At 40.3% G+C, this 23,604-nt stretch overlaps 1 protein-coding gene across 1 annotated transcript; it reads right to left on the bottom strand.

Annotated features, from left to right (window-relative positions):
- Positions 1 to 1,014: 1,014 nt before the first annotated feature.
- LOC139667255 (inactive pancreatic lipase-related protein 1-like) lies at positions 1,015 to 16,234 on the bottom strand. The gene is made up of 12 exons (XM_071546702.1): positions 16,180 to 16,234; positions 14,968 to 15,119; positions 14,735 to 14,857; positions 14,130 to 14,264; positions 13,322 to 13,430; positions 12,268 to 12,387; positions 11,365 to 11,481; positions 7,871 to 7,989; positions 5,861 to 5,990; positions 5,537 to 5,651; positions 3,596 to 3,763; positions 1,015 to 1,084 (listed from the first exon to the last, which is right to left on the bottom strand). Exons 1-12 carry the CDS (start codon positions 16,232 to 16,234, stop codon positions 1,015 to 1,017), a joined length of 1,413 nt encoding a protein of 470 aa, XP_071402803.1.
- Between the last annotated feature and the right edge of the window lie 7,370 nt (positions 16,235 to 23,604).

Raw genomic sequence — 23,604 nt, 5'->3', positions numbered from 1 at the left:
AGTTTGAGTGACAAGTGTTAGGGCGGGAACTTGACCAACTGAGGGAGAAGAGGGCAGGACTAACAATAAACTTCCTTTCAGTAGTAAGTAGTTTTCCAGTGGTTTTCCACTTTTTCTGTCTTTTTTATTGGCCTTTATTTATAAAGAGTGTAAATGGAGCATATGATATAGTTTATTTTCTTTTATGTAACTTTATGTATATGTATATATATATAGTACTGTGCAAAAGTCTTGGGCATATGTCAAAGATATCCATAAAGCGAAGATGCTTTCAAAACTAATGAAATGAAAAGTTTCTGAATATCAAAAATTTACAATAAACACACTAATGCAGAAAACAAATTAACATCTAAGACTTCTAAGAAATTGATATGAAAAATCTAGGGTGCCTAAGACTTTTGCACAGTACTACATATATATATATATGTATATATATAGTGTGTTTTTGTTTGTTTTTTGTTCATAACTGAGCTGTGATCTCGATTCTGTCTAGTTAATATACTTGGTTCTACAGCTGCTATGTTTACAGTATTTTTCCTCTCTTTTCTGATGTTTCTACATGTTTGTTTCTGTCAGTTCTGTGTGTTTTGTGTTGTATTGTTATTTTTGTCTATTAATAATAATAATAATTAAAAAAAAATACACTTCCTGCCTCAAGGCAAAAGTTTCATATTAAAGCAACAGAAGTTTAGCTCTTTCATAACTCCTAACCTTTCAGGTCATTAATAAAGACATACCCTAAGGCTGGTAGTTCAAACTGTGTATTATATCAATTCATCACACACCTCATCTATTCTATTTCATACCTTTTATAATCTCCTTTATCTTTGTCAACCGACTTGACCTACTCCAGTCCTCTGCCCTTTCATCCTGCTGACTTCATTGTCTGGCCATAGCATGCCGCTGCTGCATCCTGCACACCGGCACAAAGGGTCAAATGAAAAGGGACCCGAGGGAGTTTAAATGCAAAATCTTTATTGAAAGGCTCTGAGCGGCGTCTCCGATTGTGGCCGACTAAGCTTGGCATGGAAGCACGGACTGGATGGCATTCTCCACCACGGTTTCTGTTCCACAGAAGTGGTAGCTGTAACAGAAAAGAAAGGAGAGTGGGGGAGTGAGACATGAGGCGAGGGATGTCGAAAAGATTCAAAATGCTGGATTTTTATTTTTTTTATGTGAAACTGTTTTTTTTTTTCGTTTTTTTTTGTTTTTTGGAAGAAGAGATCCTGTATCTCAATGGGATCTTCCTGGCTAAATAAAGGATAAATATATAAATAATTTAAAAAAAAAAGAGTTCAAATTCTATTCTAGTTTATTAGTATTTTCATTGAGGTGTGCTTTGATTATTTCATACTGCTTTTTAATACTTTTTGGGGCTCTCCTATAGAATTAATATGTTTTTGTCCTGCACAAACACAACCTCTTTCTCCCCCTAGTGCTGTTTTCATCCTATTTTGAGAAGATATCTTGTACTAATATCACAGAGAAAATAATCTACTCTTTCATTTACTTTCATTTAACAAAGAACAGTGCTGAGAAATACTTTCTATGGAAGTATGGGAACCAGTATCGGTATCGTCAAATTTTCCAATGATTCCCAATCATGGTAGTGTCATCATGGATGTGGATAGACTGTACTTTATCAACTTCTATTTCCCAGTTGATGTACATTGAGCTCTGTCTCACTCCAATCCCTCTTCAGTTGTGTTCGACCAAGCAAGTTTCTCACCACACAGAGGTTCCATGGTGCCCTCTAGTGGCCATAGATAATCCATGTCTCTTTCTCTCTAGTTGGAGTACAGAATAGAGCAAAGCAAATCTATCAATTCTCACAAACTTCTAGATTTTCCCTATAAATGAAATCTAATCTCTATGACATCCTCAACAAAGGCTATTATTAAATGATATCCTGGTCCAAGGCATGGTCCTTTCAGAAAGACATCTATGCCTCTTCATATTGCCACTAGGAGGCATCCAATCAACATCAACTCAATGCCTTTTTTTGCCTTTGCATTTGCCTTTTGCCTGGGGACATGGACAACTGACTGACAAGTGTAGGACAGACAAACTGGCAATGAGTAGCAGATGGAGAGAAACTGGAACATTATCAGTGGGGAAATTATGAGTGGGAAATTAATACCAGCCACTGGCCAAATGAGCTTGTTTTACCAGAAACTTCGACAGGTTATAGGTGGTTATTTGCAGTGGTGGAAAGTAACAGTAAGTACATTTACTCAAGCACTGTACTTAAGTACAATTTTGAGATACTTTATACATTTATTTGACAGCTTTAGTTACTTTTCAGATGGAGATTTGGACACAAACCTCAGCACTTTGGTCCACTGTGGTTGTTTTTAAAGTGCTTAACAAATAAAGTTGGATTGGATTGGATTGGACAATGGATAATATAACAAGCTTTTAAAATACAACACATTGTTAAAGATGAAACCAGTGGTTTCCAACCTTTTTGGCTTTTGACGTCTTACAAAAAGCAGTGTGTAGTCGGGTCACATTTCAGATGTCTATGAGTTGTTAACAGCTCCACCAAATAGTGATTTTTCCCTCTAAACCTCACATGGTTTCATGTGATTAGAGAAAAAGTCCAAAAACTGAAAACAGATTTGTGTATCAGAACTTTGTCTTTCCTCTCCCATTAATCATCTCACGACCCCTCAGATTTATCTGGTGACCCTTTGGAGGGGCCCAACCCCTACGTTGGGAACCACTGGACTAAACTAGCTAACTGTATATAAAGTAGTTCAAACTAGCTCCACCTCCAGCAGCTACAACAGTAACATGCTGCTTACACACTGATCAGTCAGAGGGACCAAACCACTACTTTTACTTTAATACTTTAACTACATTTTGCTGCTAATACTTATGTACTTTTACTTAAGTAGGATTTTTCATGCAGGACTTTTAATGGAGTATTTTTACATTGCTGTATTGGTACTTTTACTGAAGTAAAGGATCAGAGTACTTCTTCCCCCACTGCTTATTTGTATGCATTTTTAAAATAAAACAAATTTTACAATCCATTCCAAAGTAGTTTCTAACCCGGGTGATATTCAGACACAGGCAGCAACAGAGTTAATGAGGACAGACTCACTAGAATACAGGTTATTGTTTTAAGGCATTTAAAGGTATCAATAACGATTCTATTATAGTCTACAATAATATTCTATACTAGTCTAGAATAGAAATTGGCATGTATTGAAACGGAAAATGATCCTGTCTTTCATTCAGCATGAAAAGTTATGCAAAAATATGAAGAGTTCCAAAATCCTCACACACAGGGGCATCGGTTTACGAAATCCTATGCTATGGTAAAGCCACTGCACCTAATATCATTTGCCACCAAAATGTCCACTTATATCTACTAAATCTTGGAGATAAAGTGAAGCAATGACTGATGACTGGCCACATATTATTTGGTTAATGTGAGAAATGATTAGGCCAGAAAACCATCAGCTTAGAGGGAACATTGATCCTCATTTCTTCTTTAGTAATAGATTGCTGCCTTTTTTTTTTGCTTGATCTTTGCTCTCCGTCATAACGATAAAAAACTACAAGATTCAATTTGTGACAGACTTACATCTTCTTGTCTTCTCCTCTCTGCAGCTCGATCTTGGACGCGCCATACTTGGGCTTCAGGACGTTGATGATGTGATTGTTCCAGCGAAACTTCACCTCCGTCACCTCGCCCACGTCCGTCTCGGCGTCGATGAGGAGCTCGTAGACCGACCCAGGACTCAGCGCACCCCTTCAGACGTGAAGTGGGGAAGCATCACACATAGCTCATAAAATGTATTTTATGAATGACTAACTTGACGATTTGAATTTTAGATTTTAGTCGACTATTTTTCGACACTTTTTTTTTTACCTTTGTCCTTGGACAGGTTGGAAAATGAACGACACCTGAACACCGTTAACAGATTTGGTTGGTGATGCGCTATTCAGTAATGTGTTGCAGGCATGTTGTACTTTTATTAGTAACAAGTGTAATGAATTACTATTTCAGTTATTATGGTATATGGAGCTGCCAATCAAAAAGAAAAGTTGTTACTATGTGATCATTCACTCTAAATAACAGACCAAACATGCAAATGTTAATACAAAAGGCCATAATGCTGTATTATACAAGGCTTTTCATTGGTTCCTTTTTTCTTTCCTTTTTTTTTTTTTGATCTGCTTATTATTGCTATTATGAAATTTGTTTTATGCATGCTAGAGGATGTGGAGGACTTGCCCTTGTGCACGAGGGCAAGTGGTGGACATGGATATGGAGTTTTCCCATTTCTGAGACATTCAAAGTTGATTTTAACAACGAAATCAAACTTTGAATGCCTGATTTCCACATCTGTCTGTTTTGTATAAACTCAAGGAGGAAACCATCGCATCACCTTGACCCTGGCAGCAGCATAGCCTGCAATCTGCAGGACGGCCCCAAAGGGCCCCTGGCACCCGAGGCTGAATAACTAAGTGACACTATCTCTGCCCTATGTACAAAGAGAGGAGATCACTCTTCTCCACACAGGTGTCAACAACTGCCAAGAAATCACGGGTGCCCCCTAGTGAGAAAACGTCATGCTATCAGAGAACTGGGGTTACTTTCATGACGTAAAGTTTGATTCTTGTGAGTTAGCAGTTGCTCCCAAAAGGAAAAATAAAAAAGCTGTTCACTGGTTCCACCATCACTGCTGTCTGTTCTATTGGGTTACACTACTGGTGGAGCTGCTACAGTCTTCAGTTTCCCTGGCTTGTTTGTAGCATTTGTTAGCATTCCTTATTGAAACCAAGGGGCTAGCTCTACGCTAACTAGCCATTTTTAGGGAAACTGAAGAACAGGCGTAGAATTTCAGGAGCGTATCTATGTAGAATTTCAGGAGGGTCCTATGTTCCCGGGGTCCTATGTTCCCAGGGTCTTATGTTTAACCCTAACCCCTAACCCTAACCATATATTAAGCGAATACAGAGCTGGGGAACATCTTTTTCAGGTTCCCATTATGTGCTATATAGAGCTGGGGAACATAGGACCCTGGTAACATAGGAACTTGGGAACATAGGACCCTGAGAACATAGGACCCTGAGAGAGCACATATGTAGAACTAGGGAACATAGGACCCTGGGAACATAGGACCCTTTGTCATGTTCCCATTACGTGCCATATAAATCTGGGGAACATAGGACCCTGGTAACATAGGACCTTGGGAACATAGGACCCTGGGAGAGCACATATGTAGAACTAGGGAACATAGGACCCTTTGTCATGTTCCCATTATATGCCATATAAATCTGGGGAACATAGGACCCTGGGAACATAGGAATGACTGACAGAATTTCTACACTTCAAGTTCCTGGTAAAGAAAAATAACCAACATTAGGCTATGTTAATCACAGATTTTGTAAATGGGGAAAAGGAAAATTGGAAAAAATCCCTAAACCCCTTAACCCCCTAAACCCCACATTAAAAAGCCCTTGCCCAGTCCACAGACCATCAGCCACATTCATCTTTTAGCTGTTATAATGCTCTTACACATGAAGCGTGTACTCCTCGGTGGTGACTTTGCCTCCAGTCAGTGCCACATACATGTAGCCTGGGTTAGGCCAGGAGGGACCGTCCAGGGTTACCTTTGCTCTGTAGCTGTAGCCTAGAGATGGAATACGCCAAGCAGTCACATTATTTTACCACAGCTCCCACACAGTTTCATAACATCATAATAAATACATTATTTTCCATGACTGGACAGTAGGGAGAAATATATCCGGCTATCTACATATGCAAATGTTTAAACAGTGAGTTTACGCAATATGTTTGAGCCCCCTTTTTTTATCAGGGTAGGATGGACAGGGTACTTACGACCAAAAGGGTTGGAACCGCCTGTGTTCAGGAAGAACTTCATCTTAGAAATGCCATCAGTCACAGTATACCTGTCAGCATAGTCGCCCATCAGAGGACAATTGCTGTCTGCACATGGGAAACACTTTCCCTGTAAAGACAAGGACAGGGCGAGGTGTGAAGAATGAGGTCGTCCTATAATGGTGTGTAAGAGGATGCTACAGTCAAACAAGCACAAAGGTTGCAGTTGTGGGGCAGTGAATGGTTCTCACAGTCATTCAGAAAGCTTGTTTAAATTACAGAAGCTCATATTGTGTTTTTACAGAAGCTCTTTTTTGCATAAATAGCTAATGTTATTTATTTCCTGCTCAGTTTTAGCATTATTCAAATGGCTTGTATTAGTTAGGCTAATCGTATTTAATGTTAGGTGGATATAATGTCAAAATATATACACATCACCCACCATCAGCTGTGTTAACAGTTTTGTTAAACCGTACAGTATGCTATGCTAAACTTATATAAATAATTGAAACAACGTGTTGCTTGTTGGAAAGTGCTTGCTAACACTTAGCTGATAGGCTAACGCAACAAGTAATGTGAACAAAGGCCCATTAATGTTAGCTAATAGTGGGTGACATGCATTTTGCCATTCTAGCAAGCTATGTTAATTAATGTTGAGTGATACAAGCAGATTTAATAAAGCCACAGCTGAGGAGAAAAACTGATCATGTTTAGTGCTAGTTATGCTTAATGCTAGCTATGCATTAATGTTTAATGCTAGCTATGCATTAATGTTTAATGCTAGTTAACAGGGTGCAGGTACCAGTAAGTGTAGAATAGAACCAACTATTATATGTGAAAGGAGATCTTTCACAACTTGAAGGACAACAACAGTCATACAAGGGGATTCAACCAAACACCATCACCCGAAACACTGATTTCCTGAATTCAAGGTAGTAAAGTTTGTGCCCCTCAATGGCAGCTAAGATTTTTGGCCCATCGTGCAATATATGTGGTTAGCAGGTTTGTTGACATTCATTTCATAAATCGAGTGGCTCAGCTATTCTGTAAATAATGGGCTCAAAGTGAAATATTAGATATTCACGGCTGTTACATTTCATGAACCAGCATTTTCAGCATCTTTACGCCTATATATCTATACTGCAAGGTATCCAAGTGAGTTATAGGCCTTTCTCAGCGCAGTTCCTCACTCCCCTGTCAACACCTCTGGATTGTCAAGTACACCCCCAAAGGTAAAGGTGACAACCCTGAAAGACTTTTTCCCCTCCACCCCCAACTTTAAAGTAGCGTAGATCGCCACGCTGTAAATATGGGGGCTGGGGATGACACTGGTTTCTACAGTACTTTATTGTGTGAGAACAGGCCGAGTTTGCGGCTGTCAGCTGGGCCTGCAGGAATAACACCCAAGAGCGTTTACGAGGTGAACAACAAGGAGGTGTTGTCGTCTCTCAACGGGGACATAGTCATATGAGGTCATGCTCGGCGCTCCCCGAAGCCCTGTTTGATTGGGACATGGGCCCAAAGCGGGGATAAACTGTCATTAGCGCCAACAGCTGCAGACACAAGCCCTCCCCGTGGAAGGCGCTGGGGAAGCCCACTCACGTTGCCCTCCATCGCCGCCGCAAAAAAATCCAATCTCGCCGAATCAACTTCTAAAACCAAGGAAACGGTTCACAGCCGTATCGATGTCATACGGCGGCGACAGGTGGCGGCCCCCATACACATGCTGCCATGGTGGGGATAAGGGCCCCCATCCTTCGTCTCTACCAGCCCCTCCCCATCTCTTGTCCCAGTTGATAGCCCTGAGTCTTTTTTTTTTTACATGGAGGACACAAGATGCCTCCTCTGTACCCCCTTTCACACCTAAGACACTACCCCAAGAAGATTTGCTGGGAGTATTAAAGCTGTACTAGGCAAGATTTTAACAGTTGTACCTTTGCTCCGACTTGGGGCCAGCAAAGTAGCATGAACAGAAGAAGCTTTACCACGAAAAGACTTGAAAAGACTTACGGCAGCAAAGCTGTCCTTGTCGGAGCAGGGGTACGCTAAAAAGCCATGGGGTTTGAGCATGCTCTCGCTGTAGTACTGGTAGGATCGGACGTGGTTGCAGGCGTCAAACTTTTTGGTACCTGGCAAAGGAATGGAGAAGGTGATGACAGGGGAATGGAGCAGGGGGGGGGTGAGGGAGATGATGTGAAGAAGAGGCAGAGAGAGTTAGGTGGGGAAGAAGAAGTGAAGAGATGTGAACGCAGATTATACAGTCTTGAGTTTCAGATAGCCAAGCAGGATGTAATGACCTTCTGAAGTGGGTTTGGCCATTATACAAAGTCAAGCAGGGCAAGGAAGTTAACACTATAGTACAGAAAGGCCAATGGATTTGGGAGGTTTAAGAGAAGAGGTTTTGAAAGTCTTACAACACTGGTTTGTAAAGAAAGGGTCAAGGAAAAGTCATGGAGGGACATTTTAAAGGTCCCATATTAAAGAAATTCTAAATTTCCTCTTTTTATATACATATATGATCAAATATGTTTAATGAAGACATTGTTAAAATGTACGTTTGTTTGAGTGGTTAAATCTAAAGCTGTTGCATTTTAAAAAATCCCTCCTTTTTTCCAGGCAGTTTCAGACTAACTCCGGTCAACGCATCACAACTCAACTTAATCCTGATTGGCTCCCTCACTACAGAATTACTGAAATCCTTCCAATCAGGCCAGTTTTCAGCATTTGAACTGAAAAGCCTCCACTCAGCAGGTTTACCTCATTTGAATGAGAGGAGTTGCTTTTGTCGGCCAATCAGGGTCCAGTATTGCGAGGACTTTGTCTACAAAATTGCTCAATTCACTTAATTTAATTTTACCTAAACTACATTTATTTACAAAAAAAATCATTAAGAGCATTATTCTTATCTTGAGCTATAGAAGGCTATATCTGAAAACAATATCATGAAAAATTAATAATATGGCACCTTTAAAAGCTGAGATATTGAAAAAAGCTGAAAATTCAAAATAGCAGCTTGGCCTGAAAGCGGCTTTTCCTGTCTAGTGTTAAGGGACGAAGGTGCCAGTAAGAGTAAAAATAATGAGGGGGAATCCCAGACTCAATAGAGAAGGAGAGACTGAGAAAAAGCGGCCATGTTGGAGAGAGACGGACATAGACAGAGGTCATGGGTTGTGTTGTTTTCTCTCCCAGTATGGGGCAAACACCAGGCACTCCAAGACCTCCAGCTATGCAGCACTGGCTCCCACTCTCCCTCTCTTATCTATAGGATCAAAAGTGGCAGATTCAGCTGTGCCCACCCCCCCCCCTTTACCCAGGCACGGCACCAATGCTGCCACTTGAGCCTTGCTACTCAGCGGCACATTTCAAAAGGAGGCCGCCGTCAGCCGTTTTAGAAAATATTTGCCCAGATAGGTCCAACTGGAATAACTACGCCTGGGGTTTCTTTATGATTTTTCCGTTGGGACGACTCCAATATTCCACACGGGGCGCTGCGTATTGTAAGTTGCGTCGCGTTGAGAAAATAGAGATGTATGAGTCATTGTGTTATGTATAGGAGCGGTGCCTGTGCTGATGCTTGTAATCTTGAGAACGTTGCGCCTTCAGTTTCAAAGTATATCAAAGGTCATATCATGTGGTCAGTAGGTTTATGGGTGGATTTTATTTTTCCCGCTTTTAGATTCTCACATGAGAGTCCAGCACATTTCAGCAGAAAGCCTTCATTAGGGTTACATGACAGACAATGGATCTTAAATACCTTTACAGCCACCTTAGTGGATTTAGACCAATCAGATAACAGGATAATGATGAGAATTTTAATGTGAATAGGTTCTAATGGTTATGTTTTTATTATTCTTTGATGTATGGTATTATAATATGGAGTAGGTTTAAAGCTTCATTGTTGACTCCTAGACATGCTTCATTCCAGAGATCTTGGAAAGTCAGAAATTCCAACTTCTTGCTAGGAAAAATGCAATGGGGGCCCTTCCAAGTGGGAAACTCAGCCAAGATTTCTTTTTTTCAACCCTGAGTTTTCTGAGATCTAATCAACATGGTGGCATACACTGTTAATGCTACACAGCATTACATTAAACATGGTTATAATCCTCAAAATACGCTCAAGTTTAATTTTCAGCATGGAGTGACTTGACATCTTTCCAAACACCTGTGTGGTAAATGGTAAAACTACGGAGCCCGGGATTGGCCATCGGGAGAAAAATTATTTATGTCGTGGCCATGATTTATGCTCTTGTTTTCTTTTTTCGTGCGCACGAAATACAATTCGAAACATGCCCTCGAAATAGTGATATCATGCTCTCGATATATAACACATGCGCTCTTCACAAGCTTATAAAGAGTCAGTCACATATTGGTGATTATGTTTAAATGTGGCCTGTCCTGGGTGTGTTGCAGCACCTGATTGTGTTTACATGGCCTGAAGGTTAAGTGGGATTTGCCTATTCAGTGTAAACAGACAATGGATATTAACATACCAAATCCTTACTAGGCCTATCTGCAATACCTAAAAGGTTCCTTTTAAGTTGCATTTTTTCCTAAAATACACAGTTTAACAAAATCGAGGGAAGGAATTGTATCTCGTGTGCACGAATGGACTAAAACGTGCGCACGTTACAGTAAATCGTGGACTCGATATAACTTTTTTCCTCTCCAAATGGCCGCTCCCAGGCTCCGTATAAAACATATACATTTGAAATATAAGGTTACAGTTGCTAATGGTCTATGCTTGCTAGCTAGCTAGCTAACGTTGCCAAATATGTTTGATGTAACATCACACTGGAAACGGTATGTTTACAGTGGGAAAGGTATTGAAGATCCATTGTCTCTCATGTAAGCTTGATGAAGGCTTTCTGTTGTTTTTCCTGTACCAATAAAGTTGTTATTTTATTTAGAACATCCATTGGTTTCTAAGATAAGCTGTTCTTCCTTTCTACCTTTCATGCACCTTGGTTGGAAGGCATGACATTTTTGTTTGTCTTGTGAGAAAATTTGGCATAGGTGATTACATGTGGCATTGACTTAATGATTAATGATGTAGCACTTACAAAGTGAAATATCCTATTAAAAAAGCTGGTGGTTCAGTTGGAAAAGTCTACAAACACTGGCAGCCTGCCATCTCTTATTTAAAAGAATGAGACAGTCTTTTTACAGGACTAGTAGGTTAGGAATTATATGCCTGACCCACTATCTGTGTACTGCCATCTGTTTGAGCTGGTTTATGTATCTGTGGAACATAAACGTCTATGTGTAGGGTGTATGACTGCGTATAAGTGCACATGTATTAATGTCATCTGTATATGTGTAGGTATGTGTATGTTCATGCACAGGCTGGTCTATACGCATATATGTGTATATATGTGTATATAAAATATAATGTAACCATGTAACATAAAATGACCTTATACCTCCCCCCTTAATTTATTTATCTATTTGCTTACTTGATTGACTGCAACAGTGTGTTTATATGATTCCGTCTCGACTTATCTCACCTTCCCAGATGGCGTCCAGGTCAGAGGGTTTGCCTCTGTTCTTGGAGCAGCCGGGCATCAGCTCTCCTCCGTTGGGGTAGAAGTCAATGTGACCGACGGCCTCGGACATCCCCAGACCTGAGACGGCAACACACATCACTCACTGTTCAAAGAAATGGTACTGTAACTCCTTCCTTACAGCTGCCTTGTTTATTGTATAGTTAGTGTAATTAGTCAGTTACAAAATATGACACAGCTGGTTCTATTACTATTCTTTGTCAGGCTATGAGGGGATCTACTTCTTTCTTGCTGTATTTTATATGTTCTGTAATACTCATAATTTTCCTTATATTCCCTGGGTGCAGTTAACTTTTTAATCATAATTAGCCAAATAGAAAAAAGTATTTTTAATAGATCTTTGGAATGGCTTGGATCTCCTTTTTTCCACATGATTAATATCCAAAGATCACCCAACCTGAAGCTAAGAAGAATTCCAGCCTCCAATCGGTTTCCCTTCCCTTTATTTTATTACTATCTAAATGCACTGTAATTATAGAAGTAAGGGATCTAAGGGAATTATGAGAGTAAGGGTCATCAAAGTTTTCTTCATTAAAGATGGTTGATTTGGAATCAGCTGTAAAAACACTAAATTGAAATTTGAAGAATACTGAATTTTGTACTGTACATAAAGACAGCTGCTACTTGTTTATCTAGTGCTGTTCCTGCTTTGGCTGCTGATTTCATGTTTTTCCATTTCTGGCTGCACTCACTTTTCTGTGAGTATTGTCGTATTGTAGATAGTCAGATATGTCAGTTTGTACTGAGTGTGTGACCTGAGTAGAGAGTTTTAGAAAGTAGAGAGAAGACATGGATTCTTTCCCCCCCTGTTTCTGTTGTGTTCATTCTGATCAAAAAGAGATGTACCGAGTTTGGAGTCGAAAGGAAGTGCGTCGGTGTGAATCACATCCACAAAGGCAGCGTCGGTGGGGTCCAGACGCACAGTGGCATTACAGTACTGGAAGTACGGTTCAACCGGGTCCAGTCCTGGCAAGGGAATGAAGGGTATGAATGTATGAATTTCTATGAAGTCGTTTCTATGGCAAGTTTGTAATCACAGGTTAAAGCTGGATTTTATGTAGAAGATGCAGCCATCTTATCAGCCTAAAAGACAAAGTGTCTGTGTCTGTCTGAGTGTTACATCCCCACTAATTGAGACCCCATAGATTCGCCCTATTTCAGCTAGTCAATATGTTTTTTGTTATTTTTATATCAGTTGTCTGACCAGTGAAATCATTCCAATGTGGTGTGGGACGATTTTTAGTGTCCCATGATGGTCTAAATCAGTGATTCTCAACCTTTTTCATATCAAGAGCCCTAATCTAGTCCACAATAGAGCCACAGACCCCCATTTGATGAGATTTTGTCTCTCGGACCCAAATCTGAGAATATTTTTTTTGTTAGATATGATTTTATCCAGAATTCCTGGATCCTATCTGTATTGTAGGTAGAGAGATAACAGAGAAACTATGACCAAAACAGTCATTCTTCTACATTGTCTAACTGTGTTCACTTCTTGTAAATGAAATAATGCTGAAGTTTAACAATTCATCAATTTGCTGCGGACCCCCTGGAACCCCTTCATGGACCCCTGGCAGTCCCCGGACCCCACGTTGAGAATCACTGGTCTAAATGCTGTTTCTAAATGCTGTTTCAGACCTTTCCACCCTGAGAAGAATACAATTCTGGGGGGTAAACACTGAATGCGTTTTTTTTGGCATGAAAATGGGTCAATTTTAAGATACTAAATATCAGTAGGAAATATCAGCTATTGGCAATTTCAGTCCAGAAATATCAATATCGGCATCGGCATTCAAAATCCCATATCAGTCATCCACAGTGTGATACGGATTTCACATCTAAAGAGTGAAGCAAAAGAGCAGATTGTCAAACTTTGATCACAGGGTCTTCATTGGTCTACCTGTGATGCGGGACAGGCCGCTGATTGCACTGCCCACCCCTCCTGCAGCGTGAGCGCCCATGCTGTGTCCAATGAGTTGGAACCTCTCGGCCTTCTGCTTGTAGTAGCCCTGGGTCATGCAACACGGTCATGTTAAAGTCAGAATATAGCACACTGTCATACAATCAACATAGACGAATGTCCTTCGGCCGCTCTGTTTGCCACCGGTGAGAATGTTCTCCTAAGTTCCAGTTGTGTCCATCTGTGTCCTTTGGACCCACTGTTTGAAGCCTGCTTATTGTGTACTTTAGGTTTATTTTTGGCCTCTGTGATTACACTGATACTCAACTGTTTTTAAAGCTGCGATCTGCACATTTTTTCACATTAAAATAACAATAAATAACTTGGATATATTCTACATTATCAGTCTGTGTACAAGCCTAAGTCCCCGATTTTGCCTAAAATTGCTTTTCAATGACTAGTGCAGTGCCCGTTCGCTTTGAGCCGTGCTGCTGCACAGAGCGCTGTTCGCTTGTTTATTCAAAGTTTATTAATATTGAACGTGTCCAAATTGCACCAAATCCGACATTGCACTCCCTTGGGTCCCCAGCAATACACCCGCCAAGTGTGAAGTAGATCGGACGAACGGTTCTCGAGATATGCGACGGACACTCAGATGGACAGAGATTCCTTGCTTTATAGTATGATGATGGGTCGTTTTGGGGTGTATACCGTTTGCTATGGGCGTGGCCTGCGTATAACATCAATGCCATTTTATTGTTGCGACCCACACCGAAACCAGTGCTTGACAAGGACCTGCTGTATGTACCATGAGGGTCTTGATCATGAACGCCACCTGGGCGGCCACCACCCTGGCGTTATTGGCCGCCTGGGCATACTGGGTCTTCACGCCTTTCTTCCACTCCATGGCAATGCAGTTCACGTTGTCCCAGCGGAGCATAACCTTGAAGCAACCAACGACAATGCCAAATTTAGTCAACTGAGTGAGCACTCAATGGATTTAAGGGGTTCATTCACATTCTGTTCAGACACTGAAGGCAAGAGAAGGACTGAAGCAAGAGATTGTTGGTCCTCCTACCAAACAGATTGAAATAGATTTGATTACTTTTCTGGGATCAAATTGATTTTTTCCCAGCCCACAAGGGAGCATTTGGATTTTTCTACAAACTGCAAGATAAAACAAGGAGTGGACAGTGTCATCATGGGAAGCCACAGCTGTAACTCATACAAAGAGAACATTTTCAATGACTGGGACGATTTTTCAGATCTTCGGTTTCTGTCTTTTCGTGAAGCCCCGTGACGAAACTGTCATCGCAGGTTCTTCCCATCTCGCAGTTCTTCCCCAGAGTGACAAAATTTCCCATAGCTCCTCAAACAACATAAATGATTCATTCGCCATGTGTGCCTCCCTACCTTACACATGTCCTGTGGCCAGTCCTCATCTCTTTTCTCCAAATATCCAGGGATGATGAATGTGGTCTTCCTCATCCCATTGTAGTTGGATGCCTTGAGAATGCTGTGGTCAGGCTTGATCTCCTGAGGGGTGACGAGGTTTGAATAAACAGCTACTCAAATTGTATAGACACAAGGTTTAGTAGCGAGATGCAACAGCTCCTTGTCCACCTAAAATAAACCCTCCCACTTGCCTGGTAGTGGCGGTTCTTCTGGGTGAAGAGGAGGAACCGGGTGCCGATCTGCTCGGGCTTCCAGGGCAGGCGGGAGACGGGTCTCTGCTCGGTGCCACCCCAGGGCGGCTGGTCGTCAAAGCAGCCCACGTCGTCAAAGCAGACCTCAGCCGCTGTCAACATGGAGGACAGACCACTCAGGTAAACTCTCGCACTCCGCAAACAGTGTGCACAACAAACCTTACATCTTCAAAGGGTCAACTTTTGTTTTCAGATTGATGCTCATGCACTTTTGATCAGTGATTCTCAACCTTTTTCATATCAAGGACCCTTAGTTTAGTCCACATTAGAGCCACGGACCCCTTTTTGATGAGATTTTGTCTCTCGGACCCAAATCTGAGAATATTTTTACAGTTAGATATGATTTTGTCCAGAATTCCATGACTATCTGTATTGTAGGTAGAGAGATAACAGTGAAACTATGATCAAAATAGTCATTCTTCTACATTCTCTAACTTCTTGTAAATTAAATGCTGAAGTTTAACAATTCATCAATTTGCTGGGGACCCCCTGGAACTCCCTCAAGGACCCCTGGTGGTCCCCGGACCCCACGTTGAGAACAACTGGTATAGTATATTATGGTATAGTACTGTATGCTCACTGGGGTTTGACTGAAATACTGTATACGGTCACTATTTTTCTTTTATTAAAAATCAGATCTGGTCCAGTCAGTGGTGTCCACCTCTGATATGATGCAGTTTGATTTTTAGTTTACATATTTATTGTAGAATTGATCAATACTACACTGGCTGTCTATGGGAAGCCCTTAACCTGAAGTGATTCAGATGAGACATTTAGATTAGATTTCACATGCATGAATATGTTTTATTATTATTATTTTTAGCAGTAGTACTATCCTGGGTTTCAATGGAGAATTTCAATGGTCTAAATGTTGTCCCAGAGGCCTTTCCACCCGGACAAGAATACAATACTGTGGGAAAACACTGAATACTTTTTGGATTGTTTTGGCAAGAATATGGTCAAATTTAAAGATACTGAATATCAGCTTTCAGCAGCTTCTGTCCAAAAATATCAGCATAAGCTTTCACAAACCCATATCAGTCACACCCTATTGGTCACATACTTACACTATATGTAAATGTAAATATGAATGAATAAAGTGACAGGTTCTAATTTTGGTGGAATTGAAATCAAAACTAAAAGACAACTTGCCATATGCTGTGCCGACGAGGCAACAGAGCAGACCCGAAAACCAAATTGGTGACATCTGGTGAAGAAAAAGTCCTATAAGAGTTATTTGTTGTCAAGACATGAAACTAAGAAAAAATGAAACAAACCATGTCATCTACTTACCTCGAGGCTAGAGAGACGGCAGTTGAACTAACACTGCAGTGCCATTTTATACACCAGACAGATGCCCTGATGCCCACGTATGAGTGGGAAAGCAGCAGGTGACGGATTGAACTGTACTGTCAACAAAAAAAAAACAAGACACTTATCATTTGTTTGTTTTAAGGGCATGCAGAGTTTGCTACATGCATGATACATACATGAATTCATATTAATTCCCATGACCTCCGGTTCAGAAACAGATTATTTCCAGTAGCCCTAGAAAAACATGTATGTTTTCCCATGTAGTTATCTTCGCTAAACACGATTGCGTAATCACTGGGCTATATTGTATCTGCAGCTGATAGGAATAATCTTACACTACACTACCCAGGTATGCAGAACGCTGTGGTTAGATGAAACCCAACATGGGATCAACCTAGGGTCATGGAAATTACTCACCATACAGAGGGCAACACAAACTTTGAATATGAGTAAAACAATGAAAGACACAAAGATGAGAGTTGTGATGTTTTCAGTTGACAGCTGCAGGGGTGTAGTGTAGGGTAAACCCACCTCAACTCAGTTTACCCACTTTTATAATTTGCGGAATAGAGTTGACCCACCTGTCTCTTGGATGACATAATTGTCTCTTGACACTGAATCCCTACCAGCTCCAGGGTGCTGTTCTGTCGCTGACCTCTGGCCTCTCTGTGGAGGGGGGGGTGCAAGAGAAAAGAGAATTTCCCTACAGGGATCAACCATGGGATCAACAAGCTATTGCACTGATATCACTGATATAAAACCTCTATTGGATACCCTGAAGTTCCTTTTTATCCATTTGCTGTTGGACATTTTGTACATGTCCAATAGATGGCATTAGAGAGCAAGCAGTGGTAATCATGTCTCCCCTTCTATCACTGAACCATCCTCTGTCTGTTTCATTAACATCAATTAAAACGGATTCAAAGTATCAACCGTTTTTTTAAAACAAAAGAGTTGAAAAGGTTGTATTGTTACAAATATTGGTATTATTACGTTGGTACTCAGAAGTAGTATTTAGAGCCATTTTTCACATCAGTTAAACTCAATTCAGTTCAGTTCAGTTCAGTTCCCTTCAGTTCAGTGCAGCTCAGTTCAGTTTAGTTCAATTCAATTCAATTCAATTCAATTCAATTCAATTCAATTCAATTCAATTCAATTCAATTCAATTCAGTTCAATTCAATTCAATTCAAGTAAGTTTTACTTGCATAAATGGAAGAGAACCAATCTTGCTAAAGCAGTTCTGTATATCACAAAGCAATTAGTACATTATATAAATACACCAAAGGAATATGAAAGTAAAAACAAAACACAGTGAAAACTGTGAACACCTACACAAACTGAAGAAATCAAACTGCAGAACTTAGGTAGTAGACACAAAGTTACATTATGTGGCTATTATCTATAGAGACAATAAACAAGTTTGAATCAGAAATAAATTAAATAAATCAACAATTATTTCTGAGTTTGTGGACAAACTTTCCAGCAACACACAGCCTTTTCCTCCTCACCAAGCACTACTGGCAGTTTCATCACATTGGAGAGAAGAGAACAATCTGGAACAACTAGTTAGGAATGTGTATGGCTGATTCATCATTCAAACTAGATCTAACTGACACATTATGCTAAATGAGAGCAGTACATGTGTACTATACATTAAAGGTGCTACATGTAGCATTTTTAAACATCACTATATCAGTATCAAATGAATTCTTCTACCTTGGTATAATTAGTATAAACCAGTGGTTCTCAACGTGGGGTCCGGGGACCACCAGGGGTCCTTGAGGGGGTTCCAGGGGGTCCCCAGCAAATTGATGAATTGTTAAACTTCAGAATTATTTCACTTACAAGAAATTAACACAATTAGAGAATGTAGAAGAATGACTATTTTGATCATAGTTTCTCTGTTATCTCTCTACCTACAATACAGACAGTCATGGGATTCTGGACAAAATCATATCTGACAATAAAAATATTCTCAGATTTGGGTCCGAGAGACAAAATCTCATCAAGTGGGGTCTGATGTGGACTAAATTAGGGGTCCTTGATATGAAAAAAGTTGTGAATCACTGCTATAAACAACTGAGAAAATGGTGGAGACAACTGGTCGCCTCTATCTCACACCATTGGTATTGTTAGAGTTTCTCAAAATGAAGACCACATCTCCCATAAACCCTGTCGTTTCCTGTGCCTCCTCTTCTTCTCTGGAGTCTTTGACTTTCCTGAAGAGGACGTTGGAAGGGATTTTTCCATCGGTCTTTCACTCCTTCATTGCCAGAAACTCTGAAAGCTTTCGCTCGGTTCGCTCTGGAAGAACGGCGTCTTCTTCCTGTTTTGTGCCGTAAAGCAATCCAGCAGATTTTCCCGCCAAATCCCGACCCCGGTGTCACACAGTGGAAAAAATGCAGTGTAGAGAGGCTGCCAGTCTTCTCGGTGATGGTCTTGTTTGTTTACGGCAATCATAATGAAATTAATTTGTGAATGATTTACTGGTGAAATGCTGCATGGAGCACCTTTAAACACAGCGCCTACCTGGAGATCAGCAGCTCCCAAACCAGCAACTACCGCTACTTTAATTTCAGATCAATCAGTAGGCTGGTGAGATCGGGTAAACAGGCCGGCGGGGGCTAATCTTTGCCAGATGATGCAGTGAGAGCGTCGGGGTTTTCCCTGTGAAGTGTGTTGGGCTTTGGACCCGGGCTAATCCCATGTGAAAACAGCCCTAGGTGCACTCTCCTCTCCTGGGCTCCTGGATAAATACTGGCCAATTAGAGGTGTCTGGGGTAGGTTTTAGAGATGTGTGTGTGTGTGTGTGTGTGTAAAGTGTGTGCTTTTGAAAGTAACTGTTCAATCTTCACCCACGGTTGGAGTTCAAACTTAACATTTATCAAAATGAATCATCGACTAAGATGCAAGCAAACATTTAATTTCAGTGAGACTTGTGACAGGCAAGGAGGGAAAAAACGCTTAAAGAAAAAAAAAAAAAAAAAAAGGTTTTAATTGACATAAACGGATCCGGACCAAAATAAGATGTGAACATATTTCATTTTTGTGAATTGTTTGACACTTTGTTTAAATTGTGATTCACTCATCAGGACCAAAAATCAATATATCCTAAGATGTCAAAGATTTGATTTTTTTTTTTACATTTTACATTTGATCTCCTCTTCTGCTTATCAGAGAGGAGGCAAACCAAGAGCGGTACCCATATGGGAACGAAAATGTGGGGAAACTCTACCTGGAGCCGACATGGAACCTTGGATAAAAAAAAAAAAAGTTTCCCCTGGTGCATCGTGGGATTTGTTTCCACCCGCGCTACACGTGTAAAGAGGCGGAATCCTGTATGTACGCCGGATCGCGTGCGATATACCGACATACCTACCGTGCGTCCTCACATATGTACATACATCTGCCTGCCTCCGTGTGCATGTGCGGGTGTGTTATTAAGGTGGGTGGGGGGGTGGTGGGGTGGGGGGCGGGGGTGGTTGTAAAGGCAAAAGGGAAATTACATGCAAGACAGTGCAAGCCGGAGGATAGAGGACAGAAAAGCCGGTAGGTTGGGCCTGTGTGCACTGCGCCGGCTTACTGTAGGAATGTTAATCCTCCTAATGTATTACAGTTGGGAGGAAGAGCAGGACCACAGGCTGAACTGGAGGGCCTTCGGGGGCAGGGGGGGAGGGGCGGTGGGGCGGGAGGAAGAGGAGGAAGAGGGCGGACGAGGAGGAGGGAGAGTAAGAGGAGAGGGAGGAGGTCGAGGAGGAAGATGAGGGGGAGGAGGAGGAGGAGACTCCCACAGCTGCCCTTCACGAAACAATAGGAAGTGTGGTTACCGATTGTCAGAGTGTGTGTTTGTGTGTGTGTGTGTGTGTTTGTGTGTGTGTGTGTGTGGCGTACAGACAATACTTCAGTACTTTTCCCCCAAATCCCCAAAACAGCGTTGAGAGTAAGAACCTTTTGAGAGGCTTCAGGCTCTGAAAACTGGAGCCTAAAGTGGATGTTGTAATGGCTTCTTCTACAGGTTCTCTACAGTGTGTGTGTGTGTGTGTGTGTGTGTGTGTGTGTGTGTGGTCCAAACACCCTCAGGGAAATGACTCGCTACACCCACCTAACATTGTTCCTATTGTGAGTCAGCATGAGGGATAGACTGATATATCGGGTTGCCAATATTTGAAGCCGATATTGGCCGTTCAATAAAAATCAGATCTGGTCCGTTCAGTGTCGTCCATCTCTGATTCAATTTGATTGATTATATATTTATTGTAGAATTGATTAATAGTTGTCTATGGAAGGACATGAACCTGAATTGATTCTAATGCGGCACTTGGATTCCACACAAGTATGCATGAATATGCTTTATTAGTAGTAGTATTAGTAGCAGTGGAAGTAGTAGTAGTAGTAGTAGTAGTAGTAGCAGTAGAAGAAGTTATAGTAGTAGTAGTAGTAGCAGTAGAAGAAGTTGTAGTGGTAGTGGTAGTAGCAGTAGAAGAAGTAGTTGTAGTAGTAGTAGTAGTAGTAGTAGTAGCAGTAGAAGTAGTAGTAGTAGTAGTAGTAGTAGTAGTAGTAGTAGTAGTGGTAGTAGTGGTAGTAGTAGTAGTAGCGGTAGTAGTAGTAGCAGAAGAAGTAGGACTAGTAGTAGTAGTAGTGGTAGTAGTAGTAGCAGTATTAGTAGTAGTAGTAGTAGTTGTAGTAGTAGTGGTAGTGGTAGTAGTAGTAGCAGTAGAAGTAGTAGTAGAAGTAGTTACTTACAGATATTCGGAACCCAATATGTACAAAATATCAGCACAAAATATTGTCACTCGGAGGCTCCAATTCAAAAACATCAGTATCCGCCTTCAAAAACCATTAGTGGTTGAACCCTAGTCATTATATCTGCCGTTGTGATGTTGATGAAAAGAAAAGCTTTGTTCAAGATCAAACCAACAGCAAGGTGCGCTCCTTCACATCTCAACAGGCTTGGCATCACTTGCTGCCAGCTGCAGGAAAGGAGTTATTGTGTGGCTTCTCACACCTGCTGGGACGTTAAAGACATTGTGTAAATTAGGGATAGACTGATATATTGGTTGGCTGATGCCGATATTGGCCTTTCATATCAGATATCAGCCAATCAGTGTCCTCTCTGACCACAGCTACAGAAAAAGTTAGTTCACCTAGTAGAGATTCTTTGTAATAGAATAATTGTCCCAGTAATGAGGTTAATAGTCGCTGAGGACAAAGGTTAAATATGATGGTGCTTTTACCATCAAGAAATAATCCAAAGTCATATGTCAAAAGATGAATTGAGTTTGTTCATCTCCTCATCCTCACTCCCTGAAAACTTTTTCCTAAATCGGCGCTTGCTATTAACTCCCGAGACTTATCCCACTTTAAATAGGTTGAGCAAACAACTCATAAAGAAGTATCACCAAAAGTCACTTTGTCTAGTTAATAAGTTTGAAAAGCCATATCGCCCGGCTCTAATTTCATCTAATCCTCTGTCAGGAACAAACAGTAAAAAGAGTCTGCTGAATTACTCCATCACTCTGTTTGTATTTTTAACACTAATTACCATGAAGGCGTTTTCTGCTTGAGTCCCAATTACATTTATGAGATTCCTCGGATTCATTTAGTGCATCTTCCTCCGTGACAGTGATTTACCGTATCAAGGAAGAATAATGAAATGCAAATAGACTGTAGTTCCTCAAATTATAACTAGGCACTATATGCAATTAGCACATTTGTTGGCACAGGTCAGTAGAAATGAGCCCTCAAATTGACCCCTTCCATTTCTGAGACTGCGAGTATGAAATATGTAGCAGCTTTTAATAAAACATTCATCATCAATATTTCCTTATTAGATTCAGTGCTGGGAGACTTGCACTCATCAATATTTTGAAGAGTTAAATTACTTCAGCATCCATGACATTATTGTAACTGTGGAGATTAAAAACTCTACATGTGTTGCTGATTCGCAAATGGCTCGTCAAAGTTGTTTTGTCAGCGCATCGTGAATTTTTGGGGCCTCATTAAGCATTTTTCTTCATCATTTCAGTTTAAGTAGAAAATGTGCTGCCGTCAATTTTATATGTGATACTTATTTGATGTTGAGTTGTGAAATAAAAACATATCGCAGCATCATTTTTGGATTCAAATGGCTCTCAAACACTGTATATTATATTTCATTTGTATCTCTTTCATAGCGTTTTAAGTATTACTTGTATTTCTGTGGTGATATAAATGGTCCATTCACAAGACTGTTGGTGTTTAAAAGGAGATGTGAACACTGTAACTGCCTTAATGCTAATCTGTTGTTGACTGTAAAAGTGATATTGGTCCCGAGGAAGTTGAAGTGAAAACTTATAGCCAGCTCAAGTTGTTCAGAAATATGTAGACTATGACTTTTTGGCCCAGTGATGACTTGACATTGTCTGTACCAAGGTATAACTGTAGGCTGCCTTGTCTAAAAATTATATGGTAACACTTCATGTTAACTAAGGTATTAATTTATACATTATTTAATAGTTTATAAAGATGACTATTAAATAATGTATAAATTAATACCTAAGATGACTATTAAATAATGTATAAATTAATACCTTAGTTAACATGAATACCATTAGTAAATGATTACCAGACACATTAGTTAACTGTTAATTAAGGGTTAGTTAATGCTTATTAAGCATTAACTAACCCATTAATTAACCCAACTTAGTGACCCTTATTGTAAAGTGTTACCAATTAGATCCTTTAAAATCAAAAGTGTGCAATAACAAAGACTACTCAAATAGCAGTAGCCTGCTAGTAGAAGTAAAATTACTGCAGCAAAAATCTACTCAGGAAAATGTAGCTAAATTAAAATGTACTCAGAGTAAAAGATACTCAGTTATTTTTTAAAGAAACAGACATCTTTACATGTGATTTTTCCCATCCAGTGCAAAAAGGAGGATAGAGAGTTCAATAGAGATGATACTGCAGCCCTAAAAAAGGTTCTGATAATTCAGGTAATTTTCATGGAATTAGTCAATCAGTGATAAACAATACATAAACTGAAAATGTCCATTCCCATTATTCAGTTACTACATTGATGTTTAGTTTGCTAGTAGCTATCCAGCTAGCTAGCAAAGTTAGTGAAATAGCTAGCAACAACTAAGCTAATATCATGGATAGATTTGAGCTTTTAATGTTACAGTTAGTTAACTTAACATTACTGATGCAATGCTTATGGAAAGCCTACAAAATTAAACCATTTAAAATGTACATAACATTAAAAGTACATTACTCCAGTAAAA

Source organism: Centroberyx affinis, unplaced genomic scaffold (assembly GCF_046629955.1).
Source record: "Centroberyx affinis isolate AG114_WGS23_722 - 3 ecotype Tasmania unplaced genomic scaffold, CSIRO-AGI_Caff_v1 ptg005386l_1, whole genome shotgun sequence".
Lineage (NCBI taxonomy): Eukaryota > Metazoa > Chordata > Actinopteri > Beryciformes > Berycidae > Centroberyx > Centroberyx affinis.
Note: the sequence above shows the minus strand (reverse complement) of the source record. Positions and strands in the feature narration are given on the sequence as shown.